Source organism: Hevea brasiliensis, chromosome 16, assembly GCF_030052815.1.
Source record: "Hevea brasiliensis isolate MT/VB/25A 57/8 chromosome 16, ASM3005281v1, whole genome shotgun sequence".
In the NCBI taxonomy this organism is placed as follows: Eukaryota; Viridiplantae; Streptophyta; class Magnoliopsida; order Malpighiales; family Euphorbiaceae; genus Hevea; species Hevea brasiliensis.
In genome coordinates this window covers 58,744,035-58,760,466 of record NC_079508.1, presented here as the reverse complement: position 1 = coordinate 58,760,466, position 16,432 = coordinate 58,744,035, and the positions used below count along the sequence as shown (strand labels likewise).

The 16,432-nt window shown below is 27.9% G+C and overlaps 2 protein-coding genes across 4 annotated transcripts; one reads left to right on the top strand and one right to left on the bottom strand.

Moving 5' to 3' along the window:
* Window positions 1–7,155: 7,155 nt before the first annotated feature.
* LOC110651263 (PHAF1 protein At3g51130) lies at window positions 7,156–13,805 on the top strand. Of its 3 annotated transcripts, none has more exons than XM_058137904.1 (15): window positions 7,156–7,554; window positions 7,687–7,769; window positions 8,327–8,401; window positions 8,583–8,650; window positions 8,731–8,836; window positions 8,932–8,992; window positions 9,072–9,238; window positions 9,454–9,516; window positions 10,665–10,712; window positions 11,132–11,245; window positions 11,393–11,483; window positions 11,596–11,645; window positions 11,923–12,027; window positions 12,182–12,244; window positions 13,566–13,805. In XM_058137904.1, exons 1-14 carry the CDS (start codon window positions 7,416–7,418, stop codon window positions 12,227–12,229), a joined length of 1,218 nt encoding a protein of 405 aa, XP_057993887.1. In that variant the 5' UTR covers window positions 7,156–7,415; the 3' UTR covers window positions 12,230–12,244; window positions 13,566–13,805. The 3 variants fall into 3 exon arrangements, with proteins under 3 accessions (XP_057993887.1, XP_057993886.1, XP_021662230.2); XM_058137903.1 differs by having other exon boundaries at window positions 7,157–7,554; window positions 13,602–13,805; XM_021806538.2 differs by having other exon boundaries at window positions 7,158–7,554; window positions 13,584–13,805.
* LOC110651264 (probable pectinesterase 53) lies at window positions 13,597–15,753 on the bottom strand. The gene is made up of 4 exons (XM_021806539.2): window positions 15,248–15,753; window positions 14,940–15,129; window positions 14,316–14,758; window positions 13,597–14,141 (listed from the first exon to the last, which is right to left on the bottom strand). Exons 1-4 carry the CDS (start codon window positions 15,556–15,558, stop codon window positions 13,991–13,993), a joined length of 1,095 nt encoding a protein of 364 aa, XP_021662231.1. The 5' UTR covers window positions 15,559–15,753; the 3' UTR covers window positions 13,597–13,990.
* Between the last annotated feature and the right edge of the window lie 679 nt (window positions 15,754–16,432).

Genomic DNA, 16,432 nt, shown 5'->3' with positions numbered 1-16,432 from the left:
GGCTTTTAGTGATAAGCCTATCACCTCGGATCTACAAGAAATTACTTGAAAAAACAAAGGACTATTAAAATCACAATATTAAAATCACAATATTTCTAGCTTATTTTTCTTTTACATTACCTGGTATTTCAAGGAGGTTGCGCTTCTTTTTGCCTGTGGCAAATGGATTTGGGTGCTGGAGATTAAGGATGGTAATGGATACACTAATTGTAAAAATTAACTTATTTAAATTTAAATTTAATTAATATTATCAAAATTTAAATTTATTTTAAATTTGATTAAAATTTATTTTTAACTATCTAAACTTTTAAATTTGTTTAATTTTATATATTTTAATTAATATTTTATATAAAAAAATATTTTGATTAATAATTTATATTTTAAAATTTTAATAATTTCACAAATATTTAAATTTTATTTTATATAAAATAAAATATATAAAAATTTATAAATATTATTATAAAAAATATATATTTTATATTTAATTAAATACTTATATAAACAGATTCGAATAATAAATACTTAAATTTAACTCAAATTTATCGTAAATATTATTTTTCAAACTCAAATTTATTACAGATATTATTTTTTATATTTAAATTTAATTCAAATTTAATTATTTAAAATTTAAATTTATCCTATTAAAATTTAAACAAATCAAATATTTATAAAATTTTAACCTGTTATCCTCCTTCTAAAGTCCCAAGACTGATTTCTCGATTAAAGAATCCTTCATTTAAGATTGAGAGGCAGTAATTACACGTATTTAAAGGGGAAATATGCAATCAAGCAAACATGAATGCTTATTGACTTGATGACCCTTGAAGTTATTTCACAACTTCTTCGTGATAATTGCGGGCTTATGGCATTATTTTAATATTTATTTGGCTCTTATATTATTTGATTTTGTTTTAGAGGCGCAGCTCTCTTTAACAACCAAATAAAAACATTTCAATTGTAGATAAAAAAAAGGAAAGAGAGGGAACAAAAATGAAAAAAATGAAGGCCATTTATCTAATAATTGATAAGGAAAAACTTATAGACAAAAAATATTTTATATTAAAATTTCAATGAAGCTTTTAAACTAAATGTTACTATTTTCCATATGGGTTTTGTTTTAGCTCTGCTTTATTATTATTATGAAATTTCAATTGGTCATATTTTAATAGAATACATTTTTTTAATGAAAAATATTATCATTTTTTTATCATATTATACGATATAAACAGAGTTAAGCAAAATATTTTTAATTCACAACCCATGATAAGCACGTAATATTCATTTATCATTAAAAAATCAAATAAAAAATTATAAAAGAAACCCCAATAATTATAAAATAATATATTATATTTTTATTAAAAATATATATTTTATATACATTTTCAGGAAATTATGCAATTATTTATTTGTTTACGAAATATTATATTTATATTGCCTTGTATTAAACATAATATTCACACTAAATTTTCACATAAGAAAGACAATCATTAAATAATAAATAATATTACATAATATAATCACAATAAACATGAATATTTTTAGAACTATTTCACATTTTTAATAACAACTCCACTATTTTTATCTTTTTATTTAATATACATTAAATAATTACACATATATATATATACATGCACAAATAGAAAGTAACTCTCTCTTCATTTAACATTATTATTTATCCTTTTTTTTTTATACTTGTGTTCAAGAAATGAATTGCAATGCAGCGTATAAAAGGAAAATGGGCACAAATTTTATTTTATACAAAAGCAACTGTATTAATATTAATAAAAAAAAAAAACAATAAAATGGAAGATAAAAGTTAAAAAATATGTGAAAAAACATAATTAAGAAACGCATATCCTTTGATCATTTTAAAATAAATGGAGAGATAATAAAGTGCCTATAGTAGAAGTATTATATTAAATATTTAATGAAACTGTTAATATCTTTCATGTTTAATTATATTTCTTATTCAAATTTAATAATATATATTCATTAAAATATAAAATAAAATTATTTTTTATCAAATAATTTATTTATACATTTTTTATAATTATTTATGCTTAGCGTGAAAATTCAACTAATTAATCACTTAAATCAAAATTGAAATTATGTGAATGTGAAAGTGCTTTTGTTTGGGAATTAAGTGCTTAGGACTTGACTCATAATTTAAAAAAATGGTAATTAAAATTAAATAATATTTTTTAAAAAAATTAACCATTCAAATAATATGTGCGGTATCAATTTGGAAAAAAAAAAAAAAAAAAGGCTTTTTTTCGTGTTTATCATGATTAAGCCTTTATGCTTTTTGGTTCAACGAATGAAATTTTCTTAAATTGAAATTATAAAAATTGTAAGAGATCTGTTTGGGTTGGGGGGGAAAAGCACTTTATTCTCTTCAATATATACTTTTCGAACTTCTAATATTATGAGACGTTTTGGATTTCATCTTTCAAATTCTACTTTCCGCCACTTTATGGTTTTAATCGTTTATATTATTCTATCACCTTTTATCCCATGAATTAATCAAAGTTCTCAACCTGAAACCCATTAAAAAAATTACTAACTTGTGATAATACACCTATATCTTGCAGTACGATAAATTAGGAATTTAAACTCATATTTAAAAAAAATAATAATAATATTAAAAATATAACCCATAATATTAAATAAAATTACTTGTCATGTTTGTTGAGTATCAATAAAATTTTATATTTAATTGATATTTTAGCCTAATAATTAATAAAGATAAGATAAATGAATATGTAAATAACTTTATTGATGTAAAACCAAATCAAACGCGACAATCAAAATAATCCACGCATATATGTATATTAACTGTATGCTTGTGCATTGTAAGAATTTCTTTTATAATTTAAAATTAATTAATTAATATTTTTAATGAATAAATTTTTATTAATTATATTTAAGAAGTGAAAAATTTTAAAACATAGTTATTTCTTTTATTTTTTATTTAATGAATATTTTAAATAAATTATTTTTAAAAAAATCTATTTAATTTTTTTTACCAGTAATTTATTTTTTTTAAAATAAATAATTGATAAAAGCACCATTTTATATACATATATATGACAAATGATTTTGAAAAATTTAAGGAGATATTAAATAGTAACATAAAAAAATTATTTAAATTATGAAAATTAAAATAATAATGATAATAATAAAAATAATTAAAATAAAATAAATGCTTCCCATAAAAGAAATTAATATTTAGTAGATAAATAAGTTAATTTATAAATAATAAGTACCATATGATAATATCAATAATAAATACTCCATAACAATTCCAAGAGAAATTTTATTTACCCAGATAGATGACAAGTAAATTAAAAAAAAATTACCATTTATATTATTTGTTACTGAACTCTAAATTTCATTAGTCAAAGTTAAAATTACATATTAACCTAAAAATTTTAAGAAATTACTTATTTCTTTTCAAGCTTAAACGTCCCCATTAAATTCTTCAATTTTCAAAAGTAATAATAATATTTCGCTAAAAAAATAATAATATAAAAATTAAAAAAATTAAAAAATTCCTATAAAATCATTGCAATTCAAAATAATGAAATAAAATTTTAATTATATATATATATTTTTTGACTAGGGACATGATTTATATTTAAATCTCTATTTTTTTAATTTTAAGTCAAATAATTTAAAATACTGTTTAATATTAAGAATTAGAATTTAATAATAATTTAAAAATTGGATTTAAAAATAAAGAAGAAACAATTACTGGTCCACCAAGTCAAAAGAGTATAAGATGGAATTGAAAAAAGTAAAAGGAACAGAAAGTGAAAGCCGCAAAAGATTGTGGACAAGAAACAAATTGAATGGAAAGTTTTAGGTGGGATGAACCTGTACCTATCTTTAAGGATTCAGATTACACATATGCAGAATAAATGAATAAACTTTGAATTATTTTTTTTAATATATATGAAAATCAGTTGTTTTTAAATAATTTAATGCCTCCATTTATTGTTTACCTGTATCTATGTATTTATAATTATATGTATAATATATATAAAAATGAAAATGGAAGAATAATATGATAAACAAAAATATTCACGACAATTTAATATTATAATAATGATGGAAGATAAATATACTTTAAATAAATAGAAATATCTTAAAATTAAAAAAAAATAAAGAAATCCTGGAGATATTTTATAGGAAAATGAAATATACTGTAAAAAAAAGTTTTCAAAAATGTTGGAATTACACCAACAAACTCAAAAGGTTAGATAAAATATTTTTTACATGTATAATAATTATTTAGTAACATGTTATACAATTATTACGTATACAATAAAACGTGAATTAAAATTTGTAGGAAAAAGGTAAACAAATTAATTATTTTTTTTTTCAAGGAAAAAAAGAAAAAAGTTACAATATAAGGGAAAAGGGAAACGTTAATTAAAATTTTTAATATTAGCAAAATTTGCCAAAAAAAAAATTGCAATTACCTATAACGATGGAACAAATTTTTACTGTTGGGATGAAAAATGAGGGGAATGAAAATCACAACGTTTGTGTGTTTATTATAAGTTAATTTGAATAAAAAATACTAAATGTTTAGGTTGGATTATGATTATATTTAAATTTTTTAATTTTATGTGAAATATTTATAATTTTTAAAATTTATCATAACTATATTTAAAAGGATAAAATTAAATTTAAAAAATTAATTATAAATTATAATATAGCACTTAAAATGTTATTTGATTAATAAATAAAAATTTTTATATATAATTTAACGTAAATATTTAATATTTTTAATGTATTAATTAAGTTTTATATTTAAAAAATGTATTTTATATTTATTTTAAAAAAATTATACTAAAAAATACTTTTATTAATTAAAATTAATATAATTATCTTTTGAATCAAATCAAATAAATCTCTGTATCAAATATAAAATATAAAAATAATTTCATATATTTTTATAAAATAAATTTTAAAAAAATATAAAATTAAAAAGAATATATCACACATTAATTATAGATACATTAAATACAATATATATTTTATATATAATTTATTCTAATTAATATGTGTATTTTATTTAATAAATGTTATAATTTATAATAAATCGATTTAAATATAAATTTTTTTCACTGATTTTTTATTAAATTTTTAAAAAATTTATTAATGAGTTTAAATTTTAAATGAAGAGAAATAAAAAAAAATCAATGTAATAAAATGTATGATTCTATAATTTTATTCTTTTATTTAAAAAATAAAAAATAATTTTATAAAAAATTATAAAAAACTCATATATTTTATTTTATTTTTTTTATGTTTATAAGATTTATAATATAAAAAACTCATATAAATTATATAAAATTTATATATCTTAATATTATATATCATATATTTTTATTCACATAATAAATTAGATTTACATATAAATTTATATATCTTAATATTATATATCATATATCATATGTCATATATTATTTTTAATTCTTTTTTTTTAATATTTTATAAAAATATATTATTTTATTTTTATATTTTATATTTAAATACATAAAAAATTCATTTGACTTGATTTAAAGGATAATCACATTAATTTCAATTATTAAAAATATTTTTATTATAAAATTATTTAAAAATAAATATAAAATATATTTTTTTAAATATAAAATTCAATCAATAAATTAAAAATATCAAATATTTATGTTAAACTATAATTGTATTTAAAATTTTTATTTACTAACTAATTAAAAATTTATGTATTGTATTATAATTTATTGTTAATTTTTTATATTTAATTTTATCCCTTAAATATAATTATAACAACGCTTAAAAATTCAGATATTTAATATAAATATAATCATAATTTAATATAAATAGTAATTTTTTTTAATCGATTTTATTATATAAATATATATATATATATATATATATTTTTTTTTTTTTTTTTCTGTGCAGTTGCTTAATCTCAAGGTCAATAAAATTTCTGTACAAAAAAAAGGTCACTAAAACTTTTAATGCGATTAGGCCCAAAGACCACGTAGCAGCCATTATGGTTGCACCTTTTGCATTTCACACCTCTGTCTGCCTCATCACAAGGGAGAAGGGGCCCTTTGAGCCAACTCGATGTTGATGGAGACTCTTGCGTGACAATAAATACCTCATGAGTTTTCGTCTCCTTTTTTTAAAAAAAAAAAAAGTTTTCGTCTCCTAATTGGTAAAAAAAAATTTCCAATATTCAAGTTTTTAATTTTTTTTTCTAAAAAATATATATATTTTAATAATTATTACTGTTAGCATAATTATAGCAATTAGCATAATTATAGCAATTAGCATAATTACAGTAATTAATATGATTATAGGAGATTTATAGCATAATTATAGCAATTATTATTCTTGTCTAAATTAGCTCATATTTCTAAATTAGTTCATGTATAAATAGATGTAATATCAATACACAATCCTTTCCTTCATTACTTGTAGAAACTATAAATAAGAAGAAAGAATACAGTAATGAAGGAAAGGATTGTGTATTTGTGAACATTTACAGAGATATTACATCTATTTATACATGAGAATATGAACTAATTTAGAAATATGAGCTAATTTAGACAAGAATAATAATTGCTATAATTATGCTATAAATCTCCTATAATCATATTAATTACTGTAATTATGCTAATTGCTATAATTATGCTAATTGCTATAATTATGCTAACAATTACATAAATTAGCATTTGACAAAATAAAGAGATTCAAAAATTTTCTCAATAAAATCTATAAACTTAATTAATAAATCAAAATCTTAAACTTTTTCATCAAATTAAAGTATTTTGAACTAAAAAAAATATGTTATTTATTCAATTTTATAATTCCAATCCCATGAAATAAATGGAGGTTTTTGGCCCATTAATGAAAACTAATCAACAATAAAAAAATTATAACATCTAATTAAAAAATAAAAAATTGATTAAAATTGTTAAAAGTATGAAAATTTATTTTTAAACTAAGATTTTTAATTATAATTAAAGTTTTTTTTATTAATTTCATTTTACAAATTTTATTTTAATTATATGTACGATAATATATTTTCTGATTACATCCAAAACCCATTTTATTGAAAATGGGTCGCAGCAGGAATTGCAAAACTAGCCTCAACCGCCCAACCCGTTGCCGTTCTAGGGACTATCATAGCAGAAGGAATAGAGCCCAAAGGTTCGAAGAAGTGGGACCCGCCCAGACTGTTGACATTTCGTGCACCGGGTTACAATCCAGGCTTCAGAATCCTTGTGTCTCCAAGCTTGGCCTACAATAAAAAGAAAGGAAACCGTTCCAACGCCTAAATTTGAGAAAGTAACGGAGATTATTCCCACCATAACGAAGCATTACAAGCAAGCAGGCTACACCTAATCCAATTCAATATGTTGCAGCACCAGCACCAGCACCAGCACCAGCACCAGCCTCCGCCCCAGCGACCTCGACGACGGTGCGAGGGCACTGCCATGGGCGCAATAGTTCTCGATCTCCGCCCTGGTCTTGGTATCGGTCCCTTCTCTCTCGGTAATTTCTCTCTCTACTTCTGTTTCATCACCGATCGTCCCGATTCCAATTTTGTTCTGCTTGGATTCCGACAAAGACATCAAATGAAATTATCTAAGAATTGGATTTCAATTTATTTTGATTTGTTTTCAGGGATGCCTATATGCGAAGCGTTTGCCCAAATCGAGCAGCAGCCTAACATTTACGACGTCGTTCACGTGAAGTATTATGATGAGGTAATCCTCCCAGAGATAAAATTTTAGGTTATTTGGATGTGGTGTCTGTGGTAAACCTTGAAGTATTATGTTTTTGGTTAGATGATTCACTTAAGTTTTTAAAAAGTAAGTATGCCATTCCGCATGTGTCTTTCAGCTGTCTATTTCTTCATTCCTTTTTTGAGTTAAATACCAAATTCATTAAGTTAAATCTGAAAGAACAGCATCATACATGAATTCAGGAGGGCCTCCACTCCTTAAGATCAGAACTAGAACTAACTGTGCCAAAACATGCACGACAGAGTTCACTGACCTTCTAACAAACATAAAAGAGCAATGAATTAACTCATTCAACAGATATTTACAATCCATAACAATGAATCCAAAATAAGACATTATGTTGCTGACTCCTTAAAGCTTGCACCAACAAAAGGGAGTCAGACTCAAAAATTAACCTCTGATATGACTTGCTTTTAACCCAGCTTGGAAACTCCCGAAAGGATATAGCTTCAGCTATTTTTACCTCTTCTTTCTTCTGTAACTATACATTCACTCATGACTATGCTTGTTACATGCAGGAGCCTCTTAAACTTGACATTGTGATTAGCTTTCCTGATCATGGTTTTCATCTTCGGTTTGATCCTTGGTCCCAGGTACTAAGTAAATTTTCTTGTCAGGCAAATTTCTTGTGTGTGTTCCCATCTTTGTTAATTATTTTACATCTTTGACGAGGAATTTTCATTTTGTTTGCTTTAACTTTATATCTCTGAAATGTGCCCTTTATTGTTGGCTACATCTAAGCTAGTTTGTTTACTCTTATTCTGGTTCTGTTAGAGACTACGCTTGATTGAAATTTTTGATGTTAAACGCCTGCAAATGCGCTATGCCACTTCCCTTATTGGGTAGGCTGTCTGAACTTCTTTTTTTTTTTTGGGCTTTATTTATGTGTTTTATGATTGTTGGCTGTTGTTTTAACATTTAGGGGACCATCCACTCTAGCTACTTTTGTAGCCGTATATGCACTCTTTGGGCCAACCTTTCCTGGAATTTATGACAAAGATAGAGGAGTGTACACTCTGTTCTACCCGGTATGTACATGGAAAAGTTAATAGCTAGAATATTTTATTTCCAAATGTGCTTATTTTTCTACTGTGGTATTCATTTTGATGTATATAATATATAGGGCCTATCCTTTGCATTTCCAATTCCTAGCCAATATACAGATTGCTGCCACGATGGAGAAGGTAGTGTAGTCTATTTCATTCACATATAAAATCGTTTTAGCAATTTTAATATTCTAATCATTTTTATTTTTCCTGGCAGCGGAACTGCCACTGGAGTTTCCAGATGGCACTACACCAGTAACATGTCGTGTGTCTATATATGATAGCTCTACAGATAAAAAAGTTGGTGTCGGATCATTAATGGACAAGGCTTCTGCTCCTCCACTACCTTCGGGCAGCCTTTACATGGAAGAGGTGCATGTTAAGGTTAGGCACTTCCCTAATCAACCCAGACATGTTTTTTAAAAGGAGTCTAGTAGTCAGCTAATCAATATCTCTAGTGAATAACTACCTGCTATTAGCATCAATATTGATTGAAAATATCATGAAGACATGGTGTTGTATTCTTTTTTAAGGTTAAAACCTTATTTCTTTACTTTGTATAGATTGGATCTGTTTTAATTCCATATTGACATGTGCAGCTTGGTGAAGAGTTATATTTTTCCACAGGGGGGCAGCATATTCCTTTTGGTGCATCACCACAGGTAAGTTTTTGTTGTATGCGTTTGAGCTCCAAAATTATAATTTCTGTGTGCATGCAAATTTACATTCATTAAATGATGCATCCATCATTATGATTTCAACTACATTTGTGAACCCCATATATAATGCAATCACAATAGTCATGTGCCTATACAAGGACTATTAGCTGTGAAGTTTTTTCTTGTCACACTTGTGATGGTGGAATGATAACTTACCATATCAAATAAGAATAAGCTTTTTTTGAAATGGTGGGAAATTTGATTTGTTGATTTTTATTCTTTTATGATCTACCATAGTCTTTATTGTTGAAGAATTGAGTTTTCACGAGGGAAGTTTCACTAGTTTATTTGCTTTTCTTTTTTTTTTCTAGGTAAAAAATTGAGTTTTTATGGGTTTTTGTTTGCACTCAGATGTGATGTTATCCGGCCTGGTCCAGCTGGTTCAATTGGATATCGCTGGTGTGAGTTATCCTTAAAAATTGGGAATTACAAAACCTGGTTGACTGCCAAACTGGTTTTGATGTTTTTTTTTTTTGGCCAATTTTTGTACAAAACGACATCTTTTTGGTTAGTGATGAGCGGCAACCTTTTAAATGGCAAAAAATACAAAATATCATTGTTTTTAAGTTTTTAACTTCCTGAATGCAATAGCAATGTCTGTTTCTTCAAAAAGTAACTCTACACTCCTATTATGGATAGTACAATTTTATTATCGGTGTTTTTGGATAGTCAATTTTGTGCAATGACTATTCACTAGAGATTAAGTAATATTAATTGCAGTTTAAAAGTAAATTAGACAACTTGATTAAATATTAAAATGATATATTTATGATATACACGCAAATATACTGAATTTAATTTGTAAAGGATTATAGTTATTGAATATAATATAATCTTAATTTAATATACTAATATTAAAAAGAATTTAATATATTAATATCAATTTATAAAGATTGTTAATTACATAATATAAATTTAATATTTATTAAACAGTGTTCAGATGAACAATATATTGGTTGACTCCTGTTGAATCTTAATTTCTAAGCCTCTACCTTCACTGGATTGCAGATTGGCCCTGGTCTGAAAACCTTGGATATTACAATGGTTATCAATGTGTCACTTATCCTGTGTACCTCTTGTTTTGAATGCAGGATGTTTGGACTGAATTAGGTCGTCCTTGTGGAATTCATCAAAAGCAGGTAATATAGAGTTACTACATCTTCTACATGCAATCTGTACTCTGTTATAGGACTAATAAATGATTGGACAGTATGGGATTTTAACCTAGCAAGCAGTACTGCAATCGACTCCTTACCTTGACTTAATGATGCACATTCATGGGGATATCAAATTATGAATATAAAAGATTTTGTTTGTGGTGTTGGATCAAATTGGTGATGTAGATCTATAGATGTATGACCCATTTCTATTGAAAGGAGACCAAAACTGAGTCACCTTTTTACTTATTTTTGGAAAACTCACCCCAACTCCAACACCTGTTCCCTGTGGGTGTATTTGTCCTACTACTGTTAGCATAATCATTATGCATAGTGCTAGACTCTCATTAGATTCACAAAGATATGGCAGTTGGTGTATATTGATTTTATTAGCTGTACAGGTAGACCAAATGGTCATTCACTCTGCTTCAGACCCTCGGCCACGCACAACCCTTTGTGGAGATTACTTCTATAACTATTTCACTCGTGGTTTGGACATCTTATTTGATGGACAGGTATTAATGTCTTTCTCCACCTCCCCTTCTTACTTGTGGTTTTGGAGCTGGGTATGTCAGTTTGGAAGGGTTTATCTTGATGCTCTGTGTAGTAATCTTTTTCCACAGAAGTATGCTTATAACCATTGTGATTTTGGCATTTTGCAGACTCATAAGATCAAGAAGTTTGTTTTGCACACAAACTACCCTGGTCATGCAGATTTTAACTCATATATAAAGTGCAACTTTGTTATTCAAGGTTCAGACTGTACTCCTTTATTTGTTCCTGGAAGACTTTGGTTGATACGGTTAATGGAAAAACTGATAAAACTATTTTTCATTTCTTGCTTGATTTTGGGGCTTTGCTGAAGTAAATAATTCAAAACATATTACGCCAAGCACGAAGTGGGACCAAGTTAAGGTATAACTTTTCACCATTGCTTGTTTCAATTTTTGTTTGGAATTTTTTTTAAAGTAAATTTTCTTTGGTTATTCAAGTCAAAAGATCAACTTATTCTTTAAGATTTTTGATTCTCATGTACGTGCATGTATTCAAGGTGCTAGTATGTGTTCTTTTTCTTTTTTCTTTTTTCTTTTTTCTTTTTTATTATTTCCCTTAAATTTTTGGCATTAATATATTTTTTTTCTTGTCATGCATTAGTGAAGGATTATAGCTAAAGAATAGTTATTCAATGTAGGAAATCCTTGGAGACTGTGGCCGAGCAGCTATCCAAACACAGGGTTCTACAAGTAATCCTTTTGGATCCACATTTGTTTATGGTTACCAGAACATTGCCTTTGAGGTAAGCTGTTTGATAGGTTTATGATCAATATTGAATCTTGAATCAAAGTTGAGCTATTGTTAAAAAATTTGCCTTATATGTAATTATAATATTATATTGGTGCAGTTCTTACTGCATTTCTCTTGCTAATAAATGATCTCTGTGCTGTTAACAGGTGATGAAAAATGGTTATATTGCAACTGTAACTCTCTTCCAGTCTTGATTATTTTCCTTTCTGGTACACCTTGCTATGCATTTATCTCTTTAGCAATTCTATGTGCTTTTTGTATTGGTGTTTGTTTTTTTGATCACTTTAAATTTAGTTGAAAATCATCCAAAATGTTTAACTGGATTTGCCCCTAATTTTTTTGAAGACCCTTAAGCTTGTAGAATTCAATTTCATGGAGAAAAAAAAATTGAACATCTCTGTAGGGTGGAGAATATGATTAAAAGAGGCTGGATTAAGTGAGGATTCAATTCATTCATAATAATAATTAGTGGGATATAATATCAAATATCTTAAAGGCCCTTCAGAGCAACTTTGTAATTAATTTAGATATTATGGGAAATTAGTTAGATCCTGTTCATTTTCCTTTACAATCAGTAAATTTAGTTGAATGTGTCATATATCCTAATAAAATCATATTGTTAAACATATGAATTGAATTACAAAATCATTTGAATTGAAGTCTGCTAAAATTGCATTTGGATAGTTGGGATTTGAAAGGAAAGAATCTGAATGAGCTTTGCACAAATTTTCTTTGATTATTAGATTATGAATGTTGGTCGGGTGTTTCCATAAATTGAGATCAGATTCATAAGTGTGGATGATCATTTGTTTGAAAATGAATTTACTCAAGTGGTGGAATTTGAATACACCCTCTAAAATTTGGTTGGAACATAATTTTATACTCTTTTACAAGTTTAAATCACAAGTTTTGCAATTTTAACCAACATAAAATCAAATCCTTGTATTTCAAATTTTTAACAGCACAACCTAATTAATCACCAAGGTTGCATTTGGATACAGAATTTGAAATCTAAGGATTTGAATTTGGTCTTTAATTCAAATTATATGAACAATGATTTAAACTTATGAAAAAGAGAGATTTTATTTTAGCAAATCTTAGAGGGTGATTTTGAAAATTATACCTTAGTAGTATGCATTTCAAATTCACCATCAAACACGTCTTAATCATCATTCTTGAAACTGACCTTCTTTCAGTGGATATGTCCAGTTAGAGAAAATGTATATATGATAAATGCTAGAACTAACATCAATGCAAGCCCTCACCTATCCAAACATATGCTTAAGTGGAACCGAAGTGAATTCAATTATGTGATCTGTTCCAGGGGGGGGGGGGGGGGGTGTTTACAATTCTTTGTGCACTATTATTTCATGTTAAGATCCAACTAGATTGCCATGGGTAGAACTCCTTTTACTATTTTGGACTGCTCTCCTCAATTGTCACTAGTCACTATAATCTTGTTCTTTGTGAGTGTTTTGTTGTAGCCAATAATAATACTGATTGGAACTTCAATAATTTCTCAAACTTAAGTGATGCTGTCGCTTGTAGCGGGTGGATATTGTTCAGTTAATTCAGTGGAAAGCAGCGCAAGTTGCCACATCATCTTCACGTGGGGATTGGGGGAGCAGTGTTGGAATTGTGAATATTACTGTATATTGTTCATTTGTACATATGATTAAGTACCTATCTTATGTAATTCTTAATAAATTATGCAAGCCTGTACTTCTCAACTCTAATTGCATCAACACGGATGTCTATTTGGTGCTGAAATTGTTCAAATAGTTGATCTTGCGAACGTGCTGAAAGCCCTTGGCCATAGTTTTTAAGGAACAACTGAGCAAACATTTTTTATTTGAATTATTAGCAGGTGGTCTCATTGACATCTCTTATCAAGATAGAATGTTAATCTTACAATTTTGATCGACGTTGATGTGCTCTGAATAAGGTTGAAGATTTCATGATCTGGGAAGCCATTCATGGCCATCAATGAAACTAATTGAAATAAACGGCTTGGCCTCTTGATCAGTGAGCTCCCTAGACCATGACACTCTTCCTCCAAAATCTGCCCCTGGCCCTGAACACTTGTACTGTCCATAAAATACAGTCCTGCATTCGTTTGTAGCACAAATAAGTTTTATCTCTTAGTATACAGAAGTTAACTAAAAATTGGTCTAAAATGGACTACGTTTCAAGAATGTCTGATTAGCTTTTCAAATTCCAGCTAAGCTAGAATGAGCAGATTATTGCAACTGTTGGTGATAGTAAGTGAGAAACACATACATTTCCCTGTTTTTGTCTCCCCAGTCAGACCATCCTCCAGGAGTAATGATCTTGTCCATGTAAGTGTATGCGAAGACAACTCTTGAGAAAGTGCCCCATGCTCTGCCCAAATAGAGAGCACCTGACCCTGTAACCTTGCAATTGACGAAGGAGAAGCCCGTTTCTTGAAGCAAGCTTTCTCTTTTCTGTGCTGTCAAGGCCCCAAAACTATTCGTGATAGCATGCAAATGGCAATCCTCATAGAGTGAGAGCCCATTTCCAAATATGAAATCGACAGAACCTTCAATGTAGCATTCCTTGAAGTAATGTCTGCCAATGTGATCATAAAGGGTGTCTTGTGCTCCAGTGAACTTGCAGCCAATAAATGCGGCAGTGTCCGCTGAAATTCGGAGCGCAACTGCCTGCTTTCCCAGAGCTCCCGAAGGTGGCGATGGGGCCTTGTTCTATAGTGAAGCACTTGAAATTTTATCAAAAATAGCTAGCCTAAATGACTAATAAGCTTGAGTAGAAAGGGTAGTTCGCAAGGTAAAATGGGTAAGGAGTGAACAGAGAAAGAAACTAGCGAAATAATCATAATATAAAATCAGAAAATATTGCAACTAATAAAAAGATTATAACGCTGACCTTGAAGGTAATGTTCTTTGCAATAAAATAAGGAGAATTAATGGCAAATGTTGGAGAGCCATATGTACCCAATGGATGTCCTCCATGCCCCATTTTGTCTGCTGTATCATCCCACTCAATGATCGTCTTGTCTGCTCCAGCTCCCGTTAGGGTAATGTAAGCCATGCTTGCAGGAATCTCAACCTTCTCCCTGAATTTCGATCCATTCGAATATTAAGATGTAAGTCAACTAGACCTGACAAGTATAATGTTTTAGTTAAAAAGAAAATGTCAAATAGACATAGGACCTCTGAGCAATGAAGTGTTACCTGTAAGTTCCTGCGCTAATGGAGACAATCACCCTGCAGTTATTGACAACTGGTATAGAATTGAGAGCTTTTTGCACAGTTGTTAAACCTCCTGAGCTTAATTTTTTGTTCACTTTTATGGTTAAACAAGGCTTGAACTTGTTTTTGGCTTTCTGGAAGAAAGCTTGCTTGAAAGAATCCAATTGTTTTGCTTTTAGCCATTTCTGGTATCCTTCTTCAGATGCCATAAACCTATTAGAATTTGACCCATTTGGAGTAAACAATGAATTTGCAATATTTGCAAGCAAAAACAACATAAACAACAGCTTCATTTTCTCTGGTTTTGGCACCCAAAAAAAAGAAAAAAGAGGACTGGGAGAAGAAAGTTGTTAAAAGAAATATACTTTCTAGTGGTTACTGAAATCTTGCAACTATGAGAAGATAAGGAAGACGAGGTGCTTAGAATGAGAAATTTTGAAGACTAAGTAGAGATAGAGAAGGGCAGAGGCGTCAGGCAGAGTATGCCTATACGTGCATTGTCTCTTCTCAGCGTACCCATTGGACCTAGCAGTGAATTTTTAACTTCTAGTAAATTGTACTACAGCACTCTTCTCTTTTAGTCTGTTATTGTTTTGTCAGGGAAGTCAAGAACTGAAAACTCAAATACCAAAATTATTACATGTAATAAAAAGTTCTCTATGTTGCTGCTCCGCAACTTTGGTTCATCACATGATATGGGGTTTTGTACTTATTCCCTATTGACTTTACTAATAGGTACAGGCATTACCAGCTTGTAAATGTTCACAGCCACAGAGACTGCAAGATTGAAAAGAACAAAAATTCTGGGAACAATAGCCCAATTGGATCGTTTTCAGTTTTCACTTTTCCATTTCACTTTTTTTTTTCTTTTTCTTTCTAAAAATGGATGTCTCTCTCTTAATGGTAACATTCTAATGCTAAGACATTAATATAGGAGGCACAATAAAGCTGTCATAATTTATTACCATGTTCCTAAAATAGGTCCAATTATTGTGGAACCAGTGATAGTTTGGTCTTGAAATAGAAAATTAGGGTAAAGATTAAAGAATTGCAGCAATACTCCATTTGCTTACAGTAACAATAGCAATCCAAATCATAAATGATATATTCAGTCCTGCAAGAAAGCTATTATATAAAACCTTAGCCTTAAAATTAATGAAAGAGAAT

What these genes read in the sequence shown, in the direction of transcription:
- LOC110651263 (XM_058137904.1), top strand. Translation starts at nt 7,416, where the DNA reads ATGTTGCAGCACCAGCACCAGCACCAGCACCAGCACCAGCCTCCGCCC. An exon ending in TGGAAGAGGTGCATGTTAAG is followed by an intron (nt 9,239 to 9,453) that starts GTTAGGCACTTC and finishes TGACATGTGCAG; the next exon opens with CTTGGTGAAGAGTTATATTT. An exon ending in GTGGAATTCATCAAAAGCAG is followed by an intron (nt 10,713 to 11,131) that starts GTAATATAGAGT and finishes TTAGCTGTACAG; the next exon opens with GTAGACCAAATGGTCATTCA.
- LOC110651264 (XM_021806539.2), bottom strand. Translation starts at nt 15,558, where the DNA reads ATGAAGCTGTTGTTTATGTTGTTTTTGCTTGCAAATATTGCAAATTCA. An exon ending in ATTAGCGCAGGAACTTACAG is followed by an intron (nt 15,130 to 15,247) that starts GTAACACTTCAT and finishes ATCGAAATTCAG; the next exon opens with GGAGAAGGTTGAGATTCCTG. An exon ending in GGAGACAAAAACAGGGAAAT is followed by an intron (nt 14,142 to 14,315) that starts GTATGTGTTTCT and finishes AAACGAATGCAG; the next exon opens with GACTGTATTTTATGGACAGT.